The sequence below is a fragment of the Piliocolobus tephrosceles genome, chromosome 3 (genome assembly GCF_002776525.5).
Source record: "Piliocolobus tephrosceles isolate RC106 chromosome 3, ASM277652v3, whole genome shotgun sequence".
Taxonomy (NCBI): Eukaryota; Metazoa; Chordata; class Mammalia; order Primates; family Cercopithecidae; genus Piliocolobus; species Piliocolobus tephrosceles.
In genome coordinates, this window is record NC_045436.1 from 21,514,666 (window position 1) to 21,540,080 (window position 25,415).

The 25,415-nt window shown below is 38.3% G+C and overlaps 1 protein-coding gene across 1 annotated transcript in view; it reads right to left on the reverse strand.

The window, feature by feature from the left end:
* The window catches only part of ANXA10 (annexin A10), a 101,404-nt gene that overhangs the window by 22,233 nt on the left and 53,756 nt on the right, over positions 1–25,415 (reverse strand). Inside the window, exons 4-6 of the mRNA XM_023228706.1 lie at positions 5,742–5,855; positions 4,093–4,183; positions 3,055–3,134 (exon numbers count right to left, since the gene is read on the reverse strand). Coding sequence (XP_023084474.1) covers positions 3,055–3,134; positions 4,093–4,183; positions 5,742–5,855 — 285 coding nt within the window. The remainder of the gene's footprint in view (positions 1–3,054; positions 3,135–4,092; positions 4,184–5,741; positions 5,856–25,415) is intronic.

The window sequence follows — 25,415 nt, forward strand, 5'->3', positions numbered from 1 at the left end:
CTCAAAAAAAAAAAAAAAAAAAAAGAAGTAGGAATACACTACAGATTGTAGAACTCGTTTCAACTTCCTTGAAGACAAATAACTTCACTACCTTTGATATTAAGTAGGCCTACTTGAGTGAGGGTTTAGCCAATGATACTTGATTAGAAATGGGTATGCATTACAACAAGGCTCATAAACACTTCCATGAAGAAACCTCTATTCTCTTTCTGCCTCCCTGGGTTGAAGACAGACATGATAAACTCCAGTAGTAACGGTGGAAAGAGACCAAGTCTCTGGATCACTTCTTGGAAGGGAAATGCACTCTGATCGGTAGCACCTGTTCTGGTCTTCCTGTGAACTTGAGAAATGGCATTTACTTTATGCTTTTAGTCATCTGTTACAAGAAAGAGATGAGCTCAGTAAGTAACTGGCTAGTTTGCAAGCAGACACACAAGGGAGAAGAGAGAAAGTTTAGAAATTTGGTGCCTTGAAGAGTTAGAAAGAGAAACCACTTACTGATTCCAAGCAATGTAAGCTGAGACTTGAAGAGGTTTTGAAAAGTAAGGGTCTTTTATGACTCAGCCCTCTAGTAATACCTGGCCAGTTTTACTTTCTGAGAGATCCTTCAAGGAAATGTTTTTGAGTCGTGAAAATGAGGGAGCAGTGATGCAAAGTCATACTGCAGAAATATATCTAGGAAAGAACTTTGCATGTGGTTAAGTGGTAAATGGACCTAACCAAAAGCAAGTAGATCACAACTCTTCTAAGTTTTTAAGAGAGCCTCATTTTCAAAGACATTACAAACCCAGATGAAAGAAACGTTGATAACGTATGCTATAAACAAAATGTGCGGACTCTAAATTTGCCAGAGTTGAGCTGCTATGAGAGTGGTACGACCTTCAAGGATATAGAGAGGCTTCTCAACTTATGATGGGGTTACATCCTGATAAATCCACTGTAAATTAAAATATCCCAAGTCAAAAATGCATTTAATACACCTAACCTATTGAACATCATAGCTTAGCCTAGCCTACCTTAAATGTGCTCAGAACACTTGCAGCAGCCTACAGTTGGGCAAAATCATCTAACATAAAGCCTATTTTACAATAAAGTGTGTTACATATCTCACATAATTTATGGAATATCAACTATTATGTGAAAATTGCAGTAGTTTTGCACCGTCATAAAGTAGAAAGGTACCATGAAGTAGATAAGTCAGACCATAAAAATTCAGGGACTGAGGACTGTCTGTTCTCCAAAGCACCTCTTCAGATAAAGCCAAGCAGGATAAAGGACAGAGTTTATCAATAGTAGCCACAGAAAAGTTTAGATTAAAAACAAATCTAAGAATTCATGGAGACAATTGACACTGGAGTGGTTCAGAGAAAAGGAAGAAAGAATAGACAATGATCTGTCTTGTATTTTCATCTGGTGATTGTAACTCCTCGCCTAAGAGTGTGGGGCTCTGGGTTCCTGAGGGCTTTAGGCAGGATTCTCCCTCTAGTCGCCTGCACCTGGATTACAGAACTTTCTCTCTCCTAGGTCCTACTCTTCCAGCTTTGTTCCCACTAAAAAGGCTTTCATGTATTCTTTTCTAATTTCATGTTCCCATGTACCAAATTCTATCGACTTCTTGGTTTTAGTGAAATTCTTTGGTGTCTACTAATTCTTTGCTAACTACTATGCCTTTGATGTGTAAAGGAAAGGTTTGGGGGCTTAGAAACTCGTTTCATTTCAAACACACACACATGCACACACACACACACACACATACGAAACGCAAAACCAAACAAAAATTCCAGCTTTTAAGACATTTTCCTCAACTGTGGCCTTTGAGATTCTCTTTTAGAAATTAAGAGCTGAGCACTGACTCTCTCTCTCTTTGCATTCCTGAGTGCCTTTGTTAAATAGGATAGCAGGTATATTGGAGAATATGTATAAAACAGGAGATAATTATGTCTTTACAAATATTGTTTGTATTACAATGCTAATATGTGGAATATTTTCAAGAAATAGTCGTTACATGGAAATATATATCATTTAGTCAGTACAGAAACACAAATGATAAAATCTATTTTTAACTTAAAGTAATGTTTCTTTTTGGTAATGTATAATACCATAGAATTTTTATAGGCTGCATTGAAGATCATATGCTGGCTTTTAGAGTCTCTATCATTCAATCAAATTCTGGATTTCTACTTATTAGCTCTTTAGACAATCATAGAGCTCGAACTTTATACTTTTTGATTATTCTTTTCTGAAGTACTTATGAGAATATTTGTATTACAGTGTTTTGTTATTAAATGAGAAAATTGTTTCTCTCCTCACACAGTACTAGGCACATTGTAGGAGCTCAGAAATGTTAGTGTGCCCTAAACTCATGCAGCAGTTTTAAAAATGAAATTATTTCTAAGGCTGGGCATGGTGACTCATGCCTGTAATTGTAGCACCTTGGGAGGCTAAGGCAGGCACATCACCTGAAGTCAGGAGTTCGAGACCAGCCTGGCCAACATGGTGAAACCCCATCTCTACTAAAAATACAAAAATTAGCTGGGTGTGGTGGCACATGCCTGGACTCCCAGCTATGTGGGAGGCTGAGGCAGGAGAATCACTTGAACTCAGGAGGCGGAGGCTGCAGCAAGCTGAGATCACGCCACTGCACTCCAGCCTGAGCGACAGAGCGAGACTGTCTCAAAAAAAAAAAAAAAAGAAAGAAAGACATTATTTCTAATTAGAATTATTAATTTTAACTGTAATACTTTTAATCTTTTAATTTTCTCAGAATATATAATTAATTATACATACGTTATACATACATGTATATTTATAATGTCTTTAGAATATATTTTTAATTTTTTGAAAATAGAGCTGATGCATTATCCATACTTGTCTTTAACAACTTAAATTTCTAGTTGAGTACTTTGAACATGGCTTCAGAAAATGTTACTACACAGAATTTACTGTTCAACTGTAATACACTGGAGTTTTTTGTTCTTTTTTTTTTTTTTTTGCAATGACATATACTTATTTTCTTAGAGAGTGCAAAGTGGTATAGATTTTGGAATGCCATACCTGAACCAAGTTCATGAGAGTATCTCTGAAGTGTCCCGAGGTCTCTGAATAAATGTCCTCTTGGAGGTTATTGCTGTATTCTGCATAAGGAAACACATTAAAGGTATGATTTATTATAGAACTATATATCAATGTGTTTTGAATTAGTTAATGTTATTTCCCAGTTGTGAGTACAAAGTCCAGGAAATGTAGTCCACCTGTTGACATTTCTTTGTTAATAAACTGTCTGCCAAAGAATTCTGTCACCTAATGGTAACATAAGCATAGGACTGTTTTTTAAAAATCTTTATTCCAAAATTGAAAAACAGGATTGAGAGTCATTTCACATTCTCCGATTCTCAAAATATAGTATTATGCATTCTATTTGCATAGACTGCTGCCCAGCCCAATACTTTTTCTAAGTGCTTCATCTCATTTTAACATTTTAGTGAAAGTTCTGACTTCATTCCCTTCAGAAAAGTCTTGTTTTTGTTTGAATGCAATAGAGATGACTGTCCGCAACATTTTCTTGACACACAATGTCACATAGTACATAATGCAACAGAACTTAAGGCATTATACCTTTTTGAAAGTGAAAAGAGTTACCCTTTCTACTTTTGAAACGTATAAAAATCTGATTTTGCGGTAGATTACAGGAACGTGAAATTTATGTAAAGCGAAGCAGGTGTATTTGTAGAATTCACTGAGCCATTATTGTACTTTATTTTTTCTATATGCTGGGTCTTTCCTGGGTAAGAGATGAAATACCCCCTGAATTCAAGTGTGGGGCACTTTCCTGTCTTAATGAAAACATTCACCTTATAGAGATTTGTAATTATTTTCCTGGAAAATTTGCCTAGCCTGATTGTCTAGGGAACTGTTTCATTTTTAGTGCACTAATAATCAATTTTACCTAATGAGTTAATTGGTCCTCAGTGAATCCTATGTTAAATGTAAGAATGTCTTAGATAATTCTTCAAAATACAGAAACTGGAATATTCAACGTGTTATAAAGTTCATATACGTGTAAAATACATTCACATATGTGTATTTCCTTACGCAAGCAGTAGGCTTCTCGCATCTGGAAAAGTTCTCCATTTGTTCTTGAAGCTAGTATTTCAATGAGGCAGTTCTCATCAGTGCCTACTCCCTAGAGAAAGGAAGAAAAGAGATAAATGTAAGGATATTCTTATTGGGAGTAATAGCGCACCTTTTGTACACGAAAGGGATACAGCATTTCCAGTGTTTTGAGAGGTGGCAGGGGAAAGGAAGTGTGTTTAGGATGAAGGGAGGCACAATCTTAGTTCCAACTTTGCCATTTACTACCTATTTCATCCTGAAGAATTAATATTATCTGAAGGAAACTCTGTTTCTTCATTTAGAATCAAACAGTATGAGCATTTCTAAACAATGCAGAGGAAGACATGTTCAAGCAAGGCTCATGGCACTAAGCATTTCCATTTGCTGTTGAAATGATATTTGATATTCCATTTGCTGCCACAATGTTAATTCTTTAGCAGGCTGACATTAGCATACAGGTTTTCTAATTTGCCAAGAATATTTTAAGGACCTGTGGCTGCCTCTCTAGATGTGGAATTTTGTACGATTTGCATAAATATTTGGAAGGACGCTTTCTGTGGTCTCTTGCAGACATATGCATATATTGGTCTGTGAAAGTGATCTAAAGACAACACAGCTTTTTTAGGAAAGTTCGGAAATCCTTAGTATTCTATGAAATATTGATAAAATACACTTGTTTAATCAAACAGCAACATATAACTTTATTTTTAAAATAATTTTTAGACACATAATTTTGCAAGAGGTAGGAAGTGACATGCAGCGTTTGTTAAAAGCGATTAGTTAAAATTCATATACTTTTTGTACAATGCCTATTTGGATCAGTAAATATGATGGCCAAAATCCATGTCCTTTAATTTTTTCCTGTTGCCTCTTTTCTGTCACACATTGTTCACAGATTGTGGTAATCTGGTCATTGGCAAGCATCGCACTGGAATGATTTCAACAGTTCTGCAGGTGTTTAATATCTGCATTTGGAAAGAAGTAAAGCCAAGGCCCTCTTTGTTCCCTGTCCCTAGCCAACAAAATCTGTAACAAATCCACAGTCAACTTATTTCATGGAAATGACTTTCCTCTAAGAAACACTGATTCTAATTCTTCAGAATTAAAATTTTTATACATTTGAGAAAAAAAAAAAAAAAAACCTGTTTCTATAAAGAATGAACTTCAGGTCATAAAAAGAAAATATAATGACATCATCTATATATTGTCCCTGATTCAATATCTTCTTTTGACTTAATCAAACTTTTACAAATGATGTAACAAGAGTCACATCATTTTAAATACATTCTCCTCAATATAGGAATACATACTCAGGGACCAATCTGAATAGCCCTGGAGGCTTGTTCCCTTTTCCTTGTTGGAGGTCAGCATTGGGGCTGGTGCAGTAAGTTTGTGACTCTGTACAACAAAAGAACAGGCTGATCCCAGCCACTGAGCCTGGGAGGCTCCAGCTTCCTAACAAGGCCACTTCCCTTGACCACAACATTTCCACTGTTACATCGTTGCTTAGATATTCCCTCCCCTTTCCTTGATCATATAAGTATGTAGGAGCATCACAGGGCAGTTTCCCCTCAATTGAAATACTGGCCTGTACTTGTTACAGGCATATTTTTGGATCAGATCACTACCTTCATGGCATGCCAGAGCTCATGAGCATCATACAGTGGTGGTGGGTACATGAGGCCAACCATCACATCTTTGAAGTGATCTGAAAGCTGCTCCTTCAGATCCCCAATCAGGTCCTGTGGAGGAAAAAGTACATATTTTTATTGTATGTTACCAAATTTGCAAGAGAAATGAGAGAATTGCAGAAAGTCTTTTAATATTTTCTTTTCTATGTCATTTCATAATAACAGAATAACAAGTCCGATTCTCATGTATATGTATGCATTACATGAGATGATGAACTTGAAAATTATTGATTTAATCTCACCCCTGCATGACATAGCTTATGCACATTGTAGTCATTTGACATAGAATGATTTTCTTTTTCCAACCCCAAACTCCAACTCCTCTTTTGATCTCATTATGAAAATATGTAAAAGTTAAACTTAAAAACATTTAATTGGGGTCTTTAGTTTTCTTGTGGAATTACTGAAACATCAGTCCTTAAAGAAAATATGCACTTTATTTTATTTTACCATTGCAACAGTCTCTTTTAGCAGAAGTCCCTGGTTATACTAATGCCAAACAGCTTATGTAAATTCATTAAGTAGTCTTAGAACTTTCCTCAAATAACAAGCAATATAATTTTAAATATTGAAAGTCAAACACTTAAAGAGAAATACATGCATGCTAAATGCTTGTGCTATGAAAACTGACAAAAATATTTTGCATTTTATTTTAAAAATGTAAAGCAGAATTTAAAAATACATATGCTCTTCCTATACACCAACAACAGGCAAGCCAAGAGCCAAATCATGAATGAACTCCAATTCAGAATTGCTACAAAAGGAATAAAATACCTAGGAATACAGCTAACAAAGGAATTGGAAGATCTCTTCAAGGAGAGCTACAAACCACTGCTCAAAGAAATCAGAGATGACACAAACACATGGAAGAACATTCCATGTTAATGGATAGGAAGAATCAATACCATGAAAATGGCCATACTGTTCAAAGTAATTTATAGATTCAATGCTATCCCCATTAAACTCCCATTAACATTCTTCACAGAATTAGAAAAAACAACTATTTTAAAATTCATGTGGGACCAAAAAAGAGTCTGAATAGCCAAGTCAATCCTAAGCAAAAAGAACAAAGCTGGAGGCATCACACTACCCAACTTCAAACTATAATACAAGGCTACAGTAATCAAAACAGCATGGTACTGGTATAAGAACAGACACACAGACCAATGGAACAGAAAAGAAAACTTAAAAATAAGACCACACACCTACAAGCATCTGATCTTTGACAAACATGACAAAAATAAGCAATGGGGAAAATATTCTCTATTTAATAAATGGTGCTGGGAGAACTGTCTAGCTATATGCAGAAAACTGAAACTGGACACCTTCCTTATGCCGTGTACAAAAATTAACTCAGGATGAATTAAAGACTTAAATGTAAAACCCAAAACTATAAAAAACCTAGAAAAAAATCTAGGCAATACCATTGAGGACATAGGCACAGGCAAATATTTCATGATGAAAACTCCAAAATCAATTGCAACAAAAGCAAAAATTGACAAATAGAATCTAATTAAACTAAAGAGCTTCTGCACAGCAAAAGAAACTACCATCAGAGTGAACAGACAGCCTACAGAATGGCAGAAAGTTTTTGTAATCTATCCATCTGACAAAGGTCTAATAACCAGAGTGAGTCTGCAAAGAACTTAAGCAAATTTACAAGAAACAAACAACCCCATTAAAAAGTGGGCAAAAGACATAAACAGACACTTCTCAAAAGAAGACAGACATGCAGCCAACAAACACATGGAAAGAAGCTCAACATCACTGATTATTAGAGAAATGCAAATCAAAACCACAGTGAGATATCACCCCACCCCAGTCAGAATGGTGATTACTAAAAAGTCAAGAAACAACAGATGTTGGTGAGGTTGTGGAGAAAAAGGAACACTTTTAAACTCTTTCTGGGCATGTAAATCAGTTCAACCACTGTGGAAGACAGTGTGGCGATTCCTCAAAGACCTAGAGGCAGAAATACTATTTGACCCAGCAATCCCATTACTGGGTATATGCCCAAAGGAATAAAAACCATTATATTAATATTATAAAGATACATGCATGCATATGTTCAGTGCAGCACTATTCACAATAGTAAAAATATATAATCAGCCTAAATGCCCATCAATCATAGACTGGATAAAGAAAATGTGGTAAATATCTGCCATGGAATACTATGCAGCCATTAAAAAGACATGAGATTATGTCCTTTGCAGGGACATGGATCGTTGGAAGCCAGTATCCTCTGCAAAGTAACACAGGAACAGAAAACAAAACACTGCGTGTTCTTACTTACAAGTAGGAGCTGAATGATGAGAACACATGGACGCATGGATGGGAACAACATACACTGGGGCCTGTAGGGAGCAGGGGTAAGGTGGGAAGGAGAGCATCAGGACGAATAGCTAATGGATGCTGGGCTTAATATCTAGGTTATAGGTTGACAGGTGCAACAAACCATAGTGGCATATGTTTACCTATGAAATAAACCTGCATATCCTGCACATGTATCCCTGAATTAAAATAACATTTGAGGGAAAAAATATATATATGCTCAATTTATTTTCTGTAGGGTTACCAAGAAATCTGAATGATGTTTAAAATAATCTCTCACTAAAGTGTGTAAAGCATATTCAGTTTTACTTAAAATCATGCAATACTTTAGTTCTGAGGTGGTTCAATACTGGAATTCAAGTAAAAGATTCCACATTGAAATAACAAAATAGTCCTAATTTTCGTTTTATTTGGCATAATCCAACAACACCTTTCATATACTGTGGATTTTCTTTTTTAGTACATAAAAGCATTATAAGAAGACAGAAAATACGAAGTGCCAATATTGGAAGTGTAAGAGTTGTGTGTATGTATACTATAGACACTAAGGGTTAAAATGAAAATATTATAAACAAATTTATGCCACTATATTTTAAAATTTAGTTGAAATGGACAAATTCCATGACAAATACAAATTACCAAAATAGGCTGAAGCATAAAAAGAAAATTTAGATTGCCCAATGTTAATTAAATAAATTGAATTTGTAGCTAATGCTCCCTCCTATCCCTAGACCCAGGTGGAATCACTAATGTAATCTATCAAGCCCTTATGGAAGGAGAAAAGTAAATCCTACACAAAATCTTGAAGAAATTAGTGGATGACAGATTTCTCAATTTACTTTATCTGGCCAGCATTGCCATAATACAAAAATTAAAATAAAAACTTCATAAGAAAGTTGCAGATTGATATCCCTTATAAACCTAGACACAAACATATGTATTCAAATATTTATAAAGCACATCTAGTAATACATAAAAAGAATGACACCTAATGAGCAAGTAGGGTTTATCCCAGGAATGCAAGGTTGGTTTGCATTTGAATATTAATCAATGTAAATTTCCATTTTAGCAGTATAAGGAGAAAAGGTATATGATGATATCAATAGAAGTAGTGTGTTAGTCCACTTTGTGTTGCCATAAAGAAAAACCTGTGGCTGGGTAATTTACAAAGAGGTTTAATTGTCTCATGGTTCTGCAAGCTGTACAAGAAGCAGGGCAACAGTATCTGCTTCTGGGGAGGCCTCAAGAAGCTTACAATCACGGCAGAAGGCAAAGGGGGAGCAAGAGCTGGAGGAAGGAGCTGCCAGGCTCTTTAAGGAGAATTCATTACTGATGAAAAAGCTCTTCATAAGGAATCCACTCCCATGACCCAAACACTTCCCTTCAGGCCCACCTCCAGCAGTGGAGGTCACATTTCAACATGAGATTTGGAGAGGACACATATCTAAACCAAATAATGTAGCAAAAGCATTTGAGAATGTTCAGCACACAATCATAAAAAAATTCTTAGCAAAGAAAGAAGGAATCTTTCTCAAACTGATAAAGGGCATTTACAAAATTTCTACAGGGAAGAGGATACCAGTGAAAAACTAAATGCTTATCCTTTAAGATTGAGAACAAGACAAAGATGTCTGCTCTTACTGATATATTCTATTTGAATTTGTACTAGAGTTATATACTTAAAAAGAAAAGCCAAAACTCTAGATCTTCTAGAAGAAAGTATAGGAACAAATCTTTGCAACTTGGTGTAGACAAAAAAATCTTACATGATACATAAAAGAATAAACAATATAAGAAACAATGATGAATTTAACTTCTTTGAAATAAAAACCTTATATTTTTGAAAGGAACTTTTAAGAAAGTAAAAGCGAACCACAGTTGTCACTTCACATATTTGACAAAAGACTTGTGCCCAGAAGATATAAGAATCTCTTAAAACCCAAAAAGACATTCTGATGAAAACATGGACAAGACCTTTCAACTAGAACTTCACCACATAAAACATACAAATTGGGAATAAGCCTGTGGAATGTTTAAATGTTTTCATGCTTAAAACATTAGTCATTAGACTAATGGAAATTGAAACCATCATGAGATACCACCACATATTCTCTAGAGTGGCTACAGTTAAAAGACTGATATTACCAGGTGTTGGTAAGGATGTGGGTCATTTGGAACTGTCATCACTGATGAGAATGTAATATATTGCAACCACCTTAGCAAACTCTTTTGTAGTTTCTCATGAGTTTAAACATATATTTAAAAGCAATCCATCAAAACCACTCCTCAGTATTAACCAACAAAAACAAACATTGATAAACCCAAAGAACATGAATATTTATAGCACATTTATTCATAATAACCCCAAATTGAAAAGGAATGTCCATCAACAGGTGAATGAATAAACAAATATTGGTATATATATGGGCTAGAAAAATACTCAGCAATAAAAGTACACACATAGCTTCACAAGTGAATCTTAAAAACATTATTCTGAGAAAATGAATCTAGACACAAAAGAGCACATATGACATGATTATATTTATATTAAATTCTAGAAATAGCAAAATTTCATCTGTAAAGACAAGTAGAAAGCAGATCAGTGGTTTCTTTCAGCAGGAGGATGTCAGGAGATGGGCTGCAAAGGAACAGGCACAAAGTCTGGAGGTATTAGAAATGCTCTATACTGGCCAGGCGCAGTTGCTCATGCCTGTAATCTCAGCACTTTGGGAGGCTAAGACAGGTGGATCATGAGGTCAGGAGTTCAAGACCAGCCTGGTCAAGATGCTGAAACCCCATCTCTACTACAAATACAAAAATTAGCCTGGTGTGGTGGCAGGTGCCTGTAATCCCAGCTACTTGGGAGGCTGAGGCAGGAGAATCGCTTGAACTCAGGCAGCAGAGGTTGCAGTGAGCCAAGATTGCACCACTGTACTCCAGCCTGGGTGACAGAGAAAGACACCGTCTCAAAAAAAAAAAAAAAAAAAAAAGAAAAAAAGAAAGAAAGAAATGCTCTATACCTTGATTGTGCTGTGTTCAAACTGTATCAACATAAATGAATTTTATTTTATAGAAATTGTATTCAATATTCTGATTTTTTAATTTTAAAATGTTATTTTGGCATTTATAATTTTTTTTAATCTTCAGTTTATTCACTTCTTTCAAATTTATATGCCATACCACTTGATCACTGGTTTCAAGTTATTTATCAGGTAATTTAGTAGTTTTAGCATTTTTTCCACACTAGTGTACCTTAGAAAAAATATGAACTTCTTCATTAATATTGGTGCCCTAGAGGAATGATTCTTTAATAGGACTGGGGATAGAGGTGACATGAGAATCCTAGGTAAGAGGAAGAGTTTGTAAAATTGATTGAAAATTAATAGAGTCTCCTGTTTGGAGGCCAAGTGTTTTTCCCTTTACTGCAGCTAAACATCACCAGGATGGATAAAAACGAGAAATATGTACTTAAAAGCAAGGTGGTCACCTACTATATATAAACTAAGGGCTAACTGGAGAGAGACCCTTAAGGGCAAGGCAACTTACAGAATTGTATGGATGTATAAATGAGAGAAATTATTCATAAAATGAAGGTTCATGGAAAGCCTAGTTGTGAGGTAAGCCTTGAACGATGAAGTGGGATTTGGTCAGGCAAAGGCATAGGAGATACCAACAATAAACAGTGTTTCACTACAGAGAAGGTACTGTTCTGGGTAGAGTAAAACGTGCATGTGAAGTATACAGCTAGCTTCCAATAAACGTTGGGTTGATTTGAAATCCGAGTATTTCAAAAGAGACTTTGGATGTCCTTGCAGTGCAAAGGGTATATCCTGAGGCCCTAAAATGGAAAGCTGAGTAGGCCAGGCAGAAGAGTGTGACGATTATCATAACCACCAGCATTTACTGAATGCTTAAGATTTGCCAGACAGTATTCTGAATATTAGAATAACTGTAATAATTTATTACAACAACCCTGTGAGTTAGGAACTGTATTCATTCCACTATGTAGACAAGAAAATTGGGTACACAAAGGCGACATAGCTAGCACCATAGGAAGCCACTAATTACATGCCACCAAAGTGATGAACATAGCAAATAGGTGGTACCTGTGGCATGCTTTAGACATTCTTTAATAAATCTGGTGGCAGCGCGTTGAAGGTTTGAATGCAAGTGGATCAATTCATATACTTTTATCTCTACAGGATAGTGGCACTTGACAGTTGATAGAAAGGTAGAAACATTAAAATGATCATCTCTTCCGTGAACCTGCTTCTATCCCTAAGTGAAGTTGATTATTTCTTCGTCACCACTGCTTTATCTTTGCCTTTATTATATTTCAATGACCACATTATATGATAAATATATGTGCATATTTCCCCTAAAAGTCTATCGGGACATGGACTTTCTCACAAATTCTTCAAAATTCAGCATCTAGCTCTAGCAAAGTACTGAGTGCACAAAATATGTAGAGTACAGTGTATAAATAATACATAAATGAATGTATAAGCAAATGCAAGAATAATGGATGAATGTGGATAAAGAAAAACTTGGTAAAGGATAAAAAAGGCAATGTTCAAGCTGAAGATGATGCAAACATTGCAAAAGTTTGTTATTTAACCTTTAGTCACATTTCTTTGATCACTACTCCCACCCCACACATGTATCACAACATATTTCTTTCCTTTACATATTATATTTTTATACTAATACTGAACTGTAGACTGAGATTAGTAGTGCCACTAGATGGCGCCTGTATCTTTGTTTTTATCTCAGGTGCACGTGCCTGTGCGTGTGTGTGTGTGTGTGTACATAGCTATACTTACAGTGAACTAATTTTGTAAAAAAAAGTAATATAATTTTAGGAATATAAACAATATCAGATATCATCTAATGTTAGAATGTACAGGTTCTGGAGGTAAGGGTGTTTAGGCTTGAATCCTCACAGTGCAAAACACCAGCCGTGAGATTCCAAATATGTTCCTTAACTTGTTTGTGTCTGTTTCCCAGTCTGCAAAGTGAAAATAATCACAGCATCTGCCTCGCAGGGTTGATATAAAATGTTAAAAGATTTAATTCAGGTAAAATTCTGAAAATATTTTATGGCATAGTATAGGCATCGATATATGTCTTTCTAATCTCACAAAACCTCAAGTAACTTGTTGCAAATAAAACATGGTTAATTAGTGTCAATGCCAATACTAGGTTGTTTCCCTCTCTCCCGTCCCCCATCTTTGTCTGTCTCTCTTCACCTCGCAGTTTCCTGTATTTCTTGCAACTTTTACTACATCCCAAGCTTGTCCAACCTGTCTTATTTTGTTGTTGTTATTGTGGGTTTTTTTTTTTTTTTTTCTTTAGGCTTTTAGCAGCTTGAAGCCATGCTTTTTAGTTTCTCTCTCTAGTGATAAGCAGAAAAGAGGGATGGGGAAGGGCCTTTACTGGCCCAACCAGAAACAGAAACTGAGAACCTATAACTGTATTTTTCTCCTTAGATACCCCTGCTATGTCCGATTGTCCATGGATTCTATTGTCTCCAACTTACAAATCTATCTATAACTGATGAATTGTTACTGCTTTTACTGCTACAATCCTTACCCCGGCCACCATTATCACTCTCCTTTGTTAATATAATAGCCTCTGGCTGGGCACAGGGGTGCGTGCCTTCGTTTTGGGAGGCTGAGGCCGGTGGATTGCTTGAGCCCAGGATTTCAAGACCAGACTGGACAGCATGGAGGAGCCCCGTCTCCACAAAAAATGCCAAAAACTTGCTGAGTGTGGTGGCATGCACCTCTAGTCCTAGTTACGTGGGAGGATGACCTGAGCCCGCGAGGGTGAGGCTGCAGTGAGCTGTGATTGTGCCATGGCACTCTAGCCTGGTGACTGACTGTGAGACCTTGTCTCAAAAAGTATATATAAAATATTAAATAAGCCCTATGAGTTATAGTTGATTTACATAAAATATATTTTATATAAATAGAATTGCTGGGTGGCTATATATATATATATATATAATTTACTTATTTATTATATATATAAAATAGCCTCCAAGTGAGTTTCTCTTCTGTCCTTGTACCTTGCGGTCTCTGTCAACACCCCTGAAAGTGTGATCCTGGGAAAATAAAAATCAGATTAGTTACTCCTCTGCTCAAAATGTTTTCTTTCACTCCACACTCCAAAGTGAACTATACCATTATTTTATACAGGTGATCTTAGAAGAAAATGAACACTCAGAGTGTTTTATTCCCATGTAAATGACAAAGTCCTTACATGGTCAGCAAGATACATGATCTCTCCTTGGTAACTTCTGTGACTTCATCACCTACAATTCTCCTTGCTCCTGAGTTCTCTGCTCTGGCTACAGCGGGCTTCCTCCTGAACCTGGAACAGCAGACCTGCTGGAGTCAGGGCCTTTACTGTTGCCCTTCACTGTGCCCTTAATGTTCTTCCCCTAGGTATTCACAGGGCCCACCCCCTCTGCCTTCTTAGTAAAGCCTGCCCTGTTTATCCTATTTCAAATTATACTCCATCTCCCAACACTTCCTGTATTTCTCACTTGGCTTCTGCTTTTTTCCAAAGCATTTATTGCCTTCTATGCATGATCTCTCCCACCCAGGTAGAGCAGGCAGAATGTAAGCTCCATCATGCAGAGCTGTTGGTCTGTTTTCTTCACGGCTATTTCCCCAGCCCATAGAACTGTGCCGTTACATGGTAATCACTTACAATATAGGTACAAAATGAATGAGTGAATGAGGACCCTTGTAGTTCAACAATTATTTGTTTGGAGTCATTTTTGGCAATTTGGACATAAATAAGTGAAAGTCCTTATCATCAAGCAGTTTTCTTCAGTGGAGAGAAATACAGGAATTACAATTAAATTACAATACAAAATTTGTTAAGTGCTATAGTAATGGGAATAGCATGCTATTATCAGGACACTGGAAGAAGGTGTTACTTTCAGTTAGGAAGATAAATATTGAATAATATGTTTAAATAACTAAACATTGCAAGTTCAAAGTGGAGCCTTCAAATAGGTTCTCTAATTAGAGTATTACATTCTCACTTGGACTTATATACATATACCGCTTTTCAAATGCAACCTTTGGAGCGTGACTTTCCCCAGCCTGACTGCCTCTGCTTTCCTGTTTTCTGACGACTTGCCCTAAAGCAGACTCTGCTGGAATCACAGCTTGGCCTTACATTAAGCTAATGAGTACTTGCTTTGCAAATTGAGCTGTTGTGTTGCCAATGAAACTGCAGACTACTCCTGCTGCAGCTATGCTAACCACTCCATTTAAATTAAAAATAAAATGGCATTTTCTTATTTCTTATTCATCTTACCTTTATCTTATTATGGATAAACGGGGGCAAGAAATAGAAGTAAGACTAACATTTTTCTTGTCTGAATATGCTCAGAAGAATAGTTTCATATGCTTTTCACATATATGGCTTTTTCTATTATTATTTAAAATGTTATTTGCTGTTTAAATATCAATGATGCATGCTGTATAAAGTGAAATTTAGAATTTGTCTTAATTCTATCTCCCTCCCCCAGTGGTCACTATGTAAATACTTGCATAATTTTATATTATATTGAAAAATTAAAATGAAATCCTAAGTCCCTCAACTGACTGGATGAACCCCTTGCTGGCCAAGGGGGCCCCAGAGCAATCTTGAAAACTGAGTTCCTAGCAATGATGGGATGGAAGGTAGAATACACCTTATGATACCCCCTCCCTAGCTCACTGCCGTTCTTTCCTAGGAGTTAACCAGAAACCAGCCCTTTGGAAAGACTTACTCCACCCCTGATATCAACCAACCCTCTTACACTGCCTCTCCTTTTTGTGATTTAGACAAAACAACCAGCCAGCATTCTTTCCTGGCTAGAGACCACCGACCACTGAGTGGTTCTGGCCAGTCTATGGAGGATGTGCAGTAAGGGTTTTCTGTCACCTTTCAGTGTCAGAGGGCTGAACATTCCACCGTTGAAACATGCTAACACCACCATGTTTTGAACATCGGTCCTGTGGAGAGGTGCGAAGCTTAACTGCGCATGTGCATGTTTCTCCTTTCATAAATATTCATGACTCCTAGAACTCACTGAATATGTAGATTCAACCACCCTGTTCCGCATAAATTCCTGTCTTATTTCTGGCTATCAAAGTGTCTGTTTCCAGTTTCGGGCAGGAGACTATGCTTCCCAGCCTATCAGAATGGCCATCCTGCAGCTTCCCTTTCCAAATTCATGAACCTTGTTATTCTTCAGTTGACAGTATTATAAAAATGTTTGTGCAAGTTGCTTTGTCACTTTGCAGTGGTAAGAGAATATTCTTTCGAATAACTTCATTTTACAGATTTTTTGCAGTTTATATTATGATTTAATTTTGAATGAAATTTGGGTTTTTTTTTTTTTTTGTCTGATAATAATGATAATACTTTGGTCTTCTAGACACATATAGTATATTAAAGCTAAAACTCTCCCCTTTCAAATACCTGATAAAAAGTAACAAAAATACTTTTAACAGTATACATGATTTCAGAAGAAAGAGAAACAGCTTGATGTAAAAATCAGGGAAAAAATGAAAACCAGAAGATAAGCAAGTGAGCTGACCTTGGAGATGATCCTGCAGGTGACTGGGGAAAGTAGAGGTTGGTTTTGAGAACTATTTGGTTTGAGCTTTAATGCCTAATTTACGACACTCTATGAAGATAAAAGAACACTTACTGGGCAATGCAACACAGGGAATTAAATCTGAAACCTCCCATATGAGGTTGCTATCCTCAAAGGGTTGTATCCTCAGGAGCAGAGTGAACTAGAAGAAAAATATCATTCAGCATTGAAAGATTGGCAGAAAGCTCATGCTTACCACTCATTGCCTGGGCTCTGAGTAGGAGAACATTTTCCCTGATAATCTGAAACAACAGATCTGTGCTCTCCTTGGGCTTGAAGCTCGAATTTATTTAACTCATATGAACCGAGACCTCCATTTAGAAAAATCATCATGAAAGCTGATCCTAAACTGGTGGTTCTTGTGGAACAGAAGAAGCAAATGCAAAACCAATCTTTAGAAATTCTCGGGCACTCCAGAACAGAAAAAGATTCTCCCTAAAGAAACAAAAAACCAGACCCATCTCCCAGATGATATAGTGGACTCTGCAACAATCAGAATTGAAACCCCATGAACTTGAGATCATTAATAACAATCTGAGGGAATACTATGAAAAAAGTTAACAGACTTTTTGAAGAAAGCAAATAAAATTCTAGAAATTAAAAACTAAGAAGAGTAGCTAACAAAAAACTAAAAGTGAAATCAGTACATTGGGAAAATACATGTTAAAGTGACAAAAATATTCTACATATGCAGACAAGAAATATATGGTATTTATATGGTAACATAAAGTTAACAGACTTCAAAGAGTGAATCAGAAGGACAGACTTTGGTCTAATAGGATTTACAGTAGGAGAGAATGTGAACAATGCTGGAGAGACATTATTTCCAGTCTTTCAGAATATGTGAATCCTCCGTTATTTAGACAAAAAATATACAAGCCTGTTGACTACCACAGTGAAACTACAGAATACCAAAAATAAAGAAATCTATCTTAAAAGCATCCAGAGAATGACAGAGAATCTATAGAAAAAAGGACTAAAACAAACAAAATAATATCTCTCAGCGTCAGAAGAGTTTTCTCAGAAGTGTCGATAAGGGCCAGAAAAAACAAAAAAAACAAACACAAAAACACTGAAGTTATATTTGCAAAGATGTGGGGAAAAATAACTAGAATTGATCCCAGAATTCTATAGCTATCTAAACTAATATTTAACAATGAGAAAATAATAAAAATATTCTCAGGAAAAGACTGAAATAACATTCATTTGTTATTTCCAGGAAAAAAGGAACTGTTAATGAATGTCCTTTTGAAAAAAATCACATTGAAATCAGAAACATAGAATTGGGTATTAGAAGAAAACTGTACAAATAAATTAAGAATCACAAATAAAACTAAAGAAACACTAATTTATACAATGGCATAATAATGACTAATTTGGGGGAGTATAAAACAAGGTGGAATAAAAATACTGGGCAAAAATTATATGCACCTAGAAAATTTCCCCAGCTTTTATGTCAATTACAGGAAAAAACTTGAGATAAGAGATGTTACTGTGAACATAGGTTAGCAAGTAAGATAGAGTCCATTTCAAAGACTGACTCATTAAAAAAAAAAATTGTCATGGCCGGGCACAGCGGCTCATGCCTGTAATCCCAGCACTTTGGGAGACCAAAGCCGGTGGATCACAAGGTCAGGAGTTCAAGACCAGCCTGGCCAAGATGGTGAAACCCTGTCTCTACTAAAAATACAAAAATTAGCTGGGTGTGGTGGTGCACACCTGTAATCCCAGCTACTCAAGAGGCTGAGGCAGAGAATTGCTTGAACCCAGGAGTCGGAGGTTGTAGTGAGCTGAGATTGTGCCACTGCACTCCAGGTAACACAGCAAGACTCCTCTCAAAAAAAAAAAAAAAAAAAAATGTCACATACGGGTCAAACCCAAGTCACTCAAAGGGCTCAAATCCCTTGACTGTGACAGAAATAACTGTGGTTCTGACCTCTGACTCAAGGGCCCACAAAGCTGAAACACGTGGGGTCAGTAATGATGAAGTTGCCCCCGATGGAGAATGTTGTGCAGGCCAAAACCATTGGAAATTCATTTGATTGAGGTGTGCACAGCCACTGTACAGGAAATCAAGTGCCATGCTGACTGATGCAGAGCCACTGTCTCCCTCATGTCCCCTGATCTTTTCCTTCCCTCTACACCAACTTTTACTGCTTTCAGGAAAAAAGTGAGTGAAGGTGGGACAGAGATCTTCCTGTTCCCATTGTGGATTAGGGCCATGCACATTTGCCTTTGTGGAGCTGGAGGACTCAAGGATATGTGAATTTGTTGGATGCAGGTGTCCATGTCACCATTCTACCTGGGCCTATCATCGGTGAAAGTACACCCACGGTGAAAGTACACCCAAATTCAAAGGATGGGTTTGAGCAAGGTTTGAAATGGAGAAGGAAAGTCAAAAAACCTTATGAATGGAGACCTTTAGACTAGTGTAACTTCCACTGTTGAATGTACTTGGTATTCATGTTTACTTGTTTCTTCTGTGAATGCTCCTAAATACTGGAGGGCATGCTTTCCATGGGAAAACAGCATATGTAAGAAGTGCTACTACCTAGGAAGCCCTATAAGCCTGATGATCACTTTCAGGTACAAGTTTCTATGATAGATCGTTTGCTGATTGGAGCCTCTGGCAAGGGAAAGCAGTCTCTCAAAGGTGCCTCTTGATGTGTTAAACTTGTTGCCTTCCTGATACAATTCTGGGTATATCCCTTTTGAAAAGCAGCTACTGGTCTCTACTGGACTTTTATAGAAACTGAATGCCTGATCCATGCAGGCCTTGTGACCCTGATGCCTGACATTCCCATACTGGAGTAGGTCAACTGGGACTCAATGAGTGGCAAGGTGGAAGGAAACCAGCCAGTCTCACCTGTCAAATAGAAGTGGTACATCGAAGAATCCAGTAGACCTGGACCCTGCAGTGTCTTGCATTTACATAAAAAAAAAAAAAAAAAAAAAAGATGACTATTCCTTTGGAGGAAACTGTTGGGGAAATCAGCAAGCTGCTGATTCAATGGGGACCTCAATCTGTTGCCCTAAATGCCATGGCCTGGTTCACTGGCGATTCAGATGAGCTGAAACCAGATAGTGTCCACTGGGCTGCTGTGGCTGCTCAACTCAGAAACACCTGTGCAGAACCAAAAATGAATGACTACTGCCCCATGGGCAGAAATCAAGGCTATTATAGCTCTGGACAGTGTTCCCCTTGATAAACTCAATCTTTGTATTCACTCTTGGGCTTCTTAGCCTTTTCTTTGGGTTAACTCTTGGAAAAACACAAACCACATATTAAACAGGAGTTTCCTTCTGTAGTCTGTGGGGAAAATTGCAGGTGCTGATAACTTTTGTGTCCTTCTTGCAGCTATCCACAGTAAGGGCTGATTCTCTGATGAGACCAACTAGAATCAAGGTGCTGATCCAGCCTGCATTGCTCAGATCCACAATTGCTACCCGGATTAATCATCAGACTGGGCATGTGGTAAAGCATTCTATGTTTCTGATGCCAAGGTTACCAACACTTGCCAATCTTGTCACTTTCGTCAAAGGTTGACTTGCATTTTTCCTGGCAAAGGAAATCACAATTCATAGGATATTGCCCCTGCAGTTCTGGCAGATGGATTGCTTCAGACTTTGAGCACCTCATAGGCTCCTGCAGGTCCTCAGAAATGATAACACTTTTTCAAGTTAAAATATTGCTGTTTCAGTTCAATCAGCTGACTTCTGCCCATCACTGTGGCCTATGAAAATAATCTGTGCCATGTGTTTGGCTTTCTAGATTACTTGAAGTCTGACCATCATGCAGTTTTATTAAAAATGCCACTCAAGGCTGGGCATGGTGGCTCATGCCTGCAACCCAGCACTTTGGGAGGCTGAGGCGGGTGGATCATCTGAGGTCAGGAGTTCAAGACCAGCCTGGCCAACATGGTGAAACCTCGTCCCTACTAAAAATACAAAAAATTAGCCAGGCATGGTGGCATGCATCTGTAATCCCAGCTACACAGGAGGCTGCTTGAACCTGGGAGGTAGAGGTTGCAGTGAGCCAAGATCATGCCACAGCACTCCAGCCTGGGTGACAGAGCAGGACTCTGTCTCAAAGAAAAAAAAAGCCACTCAACAATAGACTAAGAGTCAAGGTATTTGATGCTCTCCACCACCCCTAGGCTTCTGGTATTGCTGCAAATTGACCAGCTCAGTAAGACTTCTGACTCTATCTTCTTGACCTTTGTCTGGCCTACTTAGCTTAGCAGAGAAGTTTGGTTCTGGAATTCAATAGTTCCTGGAAAATATTAACCTCCTTTCAGTTTCTTGGAAAATGACCATGATGGAGGAAGAGGGTCATATAAACTTATTTTTAAAATTTGGGATTTCATTCTGACCTTTTCTAAGCATGATGCTTCTTTCTTTCTCTTAATACCGAAACTGCCTTTGCAAAACTTACAACCGAGGCAATTACAGTGAAAGAGAGCTGGCCTGACTCCATCTTGCTTCCAGCGTCCAAGCTGTACTTGTTTATTCCTGGTCATAGGCTGAACTAACTTTGGGAGGAAGTTAGGTTATAGCTTAACTTTGAAACAAAGACGGTAACAGCCCTTTTCTAAAATCCCCTAGGCTGCCTTTGCAAGACTAACAAATTAGCTACAAGATGAGAAATCATGGTTTAGGAGTCTTGCAGCTGGAGGCTGTGACATTCTAAACCTCCCTAAATTGTTCCTCAGGAAAACATCAGTATTATACACTTGATCTTAGCCAAAGGGCTGGGAAGCAATACCACATCAGTATTATAAAACCTAGGGTGAGTGTTTAAGATATTTTGCAGACCCTGTACTCAGTGGATTAGCTGGCAACACCCAGGTTGATAAGCCGGCTCATCTGGTCTTGTGGCCCCCACCCAGCAACTGACTCAGTGGAGGACAGCTTTGACTCCCTATGATTTCATTTCTGAACCAGCCAATCAGCACTCCACACTTTGACCCCTACCCACTAAATTATCCTTAAAAACCCCAGTCCCTAAGTGTTTGGAGAGACTGATTTGAGTAATAATAAACTCCCGTCTCCTGTACAGGTGGCTCCGTGTGAATTAAACTCTCTCTATTTATATTCCCCTGTCTTGATAAATCAGCTCTGTCTTGTCAGTGGGCAAGGAGAAACCACTGGGCAGTTACAATACGAACCTCAGGGTGTCCTGGTTGGTCTATTCTCTGGGTGGCAGCCTAATCAAAAGTGGACATAGGAATTCAAACTCAATTCTGGATCAGTCACTTGGATTCTCTCTGGAATCATAAGGATAAGGATCATTGTTTTGGGTACACTATGTGTGGGACGTAATAGCTTTCTGGAAATTGTATACAAAAGGCTTTGTCCCTCTTGTACCTGACCATTCCATATTAAAGTTCTAGGTGTAAGTTGGAAATGATAGAAAAAAACTGAAGACTGGAATGGAACAGGTCAATTTTCTAGTGGTAGAGTAAGAACAACAATTGGACACAGTGGCTCATGCCTGTAATCCCAGCACTTTGGGAGGCCAAGGCGGGTGGATCACCTGAGGTCAGGAGTGCAAGACCAGCCTGGCCAACATGGTGAATCCCTATCTCTACTAAAAATACAAAAAATTAGCTGGGTGTGCTGGCACGCTCCTGTAATCCCAGCTACTTGGTGGGGTGCTGATGCAGGAGAATTGCTTGAACCCAGGAGGCAGAGGTTGCAGTGAGCTGAGATCGTGCCAGTGCACTCCAGCCTGGGTGACAGAGCAAGACTCTGTCTCAAAGAAAGAAAAGAAAAAAAAAAAAAAAAGAACAACAATCTTGGCACTTGGAGAGAGAACACCTCATTATACCATTTTGGCCTTAGAGGCATTCAGGATTGCCTTAACTCACTGGCTAAGACTGTTAGATGATAGGCTTGCCCTGGACTTCCTCCTGTGGGTCAGGTGAGGGGTATCTGGAGCTCTAGCATAGGGCTTGGAGTGAGTGACAACTTTAGATTAGGCCCTCTTGAGTAGTTGACACTTAAGCAAAACCTTGAAGGATGTGAGGGAATTAGCAGTATAGATGTCTGCCCTGGTAAGCCTGAATGTTTGCTCCATTGAGAACAGTGGGCATTACTGAGAAGTTGTGGAAGAGACAATTTAATAGTCAGATAACCTTGGTTCAAGTTTTACTTCTGGGCAAGTCAGCCCAGGCACTAAATTGCTTAACCAACAAAGAGGGTTAAATGAATGACAGAAACCAGCATATTTTAGACCGGATAGTCCCTGTTTTAGATGAAAAATGAGAAAATGAATTGCATCAATGCTGAATTTGAACTCCTTCAAGAATCATTGTCTGTTTGTTCTTCTTCCCATTCACAAGGGCATTTCATTGTTCCCTTGGTGTCACTGCATTGTTTTTAACTAGCGCTTGCTTTGGTGGGGAAGATCAGAAGTGACCTCATGAATTACTTTGATAAATATGTCAATCAGTAGAATTCCAAGTGGATTTTCAGTTGAGTCTAGGGATTAATTTCTGCAATAGGTGAGGCAAAACTGATGAAATTCAGCCACTGTGCACCAATGTAAACTGTCAAGTAAGAAGTGTATATGGAGCCTGCTGAGAACTGTACTTCACTCAGCAGCTAAGAAAATGATTCTGTCAACTCTTGATTATTCTTGTTAATGAAAATTTAAAATATCATCATTTAACATAGGGGCTAATGTATACATTCTCACCACAGAAAGGGAAAAGTAGCAGGAGATACACGTTGGCCAGGTGGAAGAAGAAGTCCTAAATGTGAGCAGTGGTAGATGTCAAGAAGACCTTACTGATGGTCAGGGAAATTAACCTGGTGGCAGCCAGGGCAAGGAGTGAGGGAAAAGAGAAATCTAGGCAATTGGCGTAGATTCATTTTAACTACAGAGTGGATAATGAAAGAATGATTTTCCTTTTCTTTAAAAAAAAAGTAAATAGGCAGAACATAATGCCTTAGATGCACTGATTCTGTAAACGAAATGCCTTTTCTATGCCAGACCGAGGCTGGGCTCTGGAGGGATAGCAGCAAATATTACAATCCCTGCTTTTCCAGGAGATGACAGTGTTCTTGGCAAGATGTAAAAGTGAACCAGCACAACCCAGTAGCATTATGCACAAGGACCTCTTGGAACCAAGCAGGAAACACAGAGCAGAGGGTGAGCGTGACGGACTGCAAAGGTTTCCAGGAGCAGTCAAAGTCTGCCTGAGTCTTATCGGAGGAACTGCAGTTAGATGCACCTTTACAGTGTCATTCAATAAACATTAATTAAGCAATCTTGGTATGCTAGACAGACATTTGTGGTAAGCTCTAGGATGAACAAGAACCATCCCAGCTTTCAAGGCTTTAGACTGTGGTAAAGTGAAACAGATACAAACAAACTCACAGAGGTGTCATTAGTTACTGTGAGGAAGTTACAAAAAGGATGTATTAGCAGCCCAAGTCTGTTCCACTCCATCTGGTGGGGGCCTGTGAGGTCTTGTGTCCAGTACCTGGAAGGAGGATAGATGTCCAGCATGTGGTATTGAAATCAGGTTATTGCAGATAGATAAAACAACATGACTGGAGGTGAGGGGCAGCCATGGTGAATTTGAAGGACTACAAGTAGAGCAGCTCCATCTGGCTGCAGGTGAACGCTGTGTTAGGGAAGGGGAGAGGGATGAAGATGGAGAGCAGGAACAAAGCAAGGAAGGCTTTGTGCGCCCTGAGAAGGCATTAGGTTTATTCCATGTGTAGGAATACATGTAGGCAGATGGCTAGACATGAGCAGGTCCGGAGCCTTTGAGAAAGGAAAAGCTTGGGAAGTCTCAGGCCCAAGGGACCACCCACCATTTACAAATTAATAGCATCTCTAATGTTGGAATGGGTGGACAATTAGTCAACTGAGAGCAGAAAGAAAGAAAAAGGGCAAAGAAGAAATTCTTAAGAGATATACAGGCACAAGTACAAATTTGACTGCTGTAAGACCTTCCTGGGGTGGCAGTAATGAGCAATGCAGCCATTAGATAGACTTCGTATCCAACACCTGGCCCATGCATGCGCACCGACTAGTAGTAAGGGAGGGCCCCATAAACCTGGGATGGAAACTAGGCAGGGAAAAGGCAAGGGCTTATGGCAGGAGGAGGAAAACTAGATAAAGAAAAAAGGCAGAGACTTGAGACAGAGCGGGAAACGTGAAGAAAAATCCAACGTTGTAAAAACCCAACCCAGGACTCTGCTGGCCCATTCTCTTCCAGCAGCCCGCTCTGCCTCATCTTTCAGAATGTCCCGTCCCTTTGAATAAACTCTCTGCTCCCTCTTTCCCTTCAAGTAAAGATTTCTGCTGTCTTTGAATTGTCACTCCCAAGATGACTAAGGACTGAGGATTCCCCATACTTTTGAGTAACGCATGGAAACACGGATATTTGTAGGGAGAAACAAGATAAACATTCAAGGATTAAAGTGACAAAGTGATGTGTGAAAATTTAGATTTTGAGTCATTCTGGCTACAGTTTGGGGATAGACTGGAGTGGGAAGGGACTAGGGGTAGACAGGACCATTTAGGAGTTTCAGCATTAGCCTGGGCACAAAATGATGAAGATCTAAATCAAGACTGTGTAAGTGAGTTTAAAGACAGA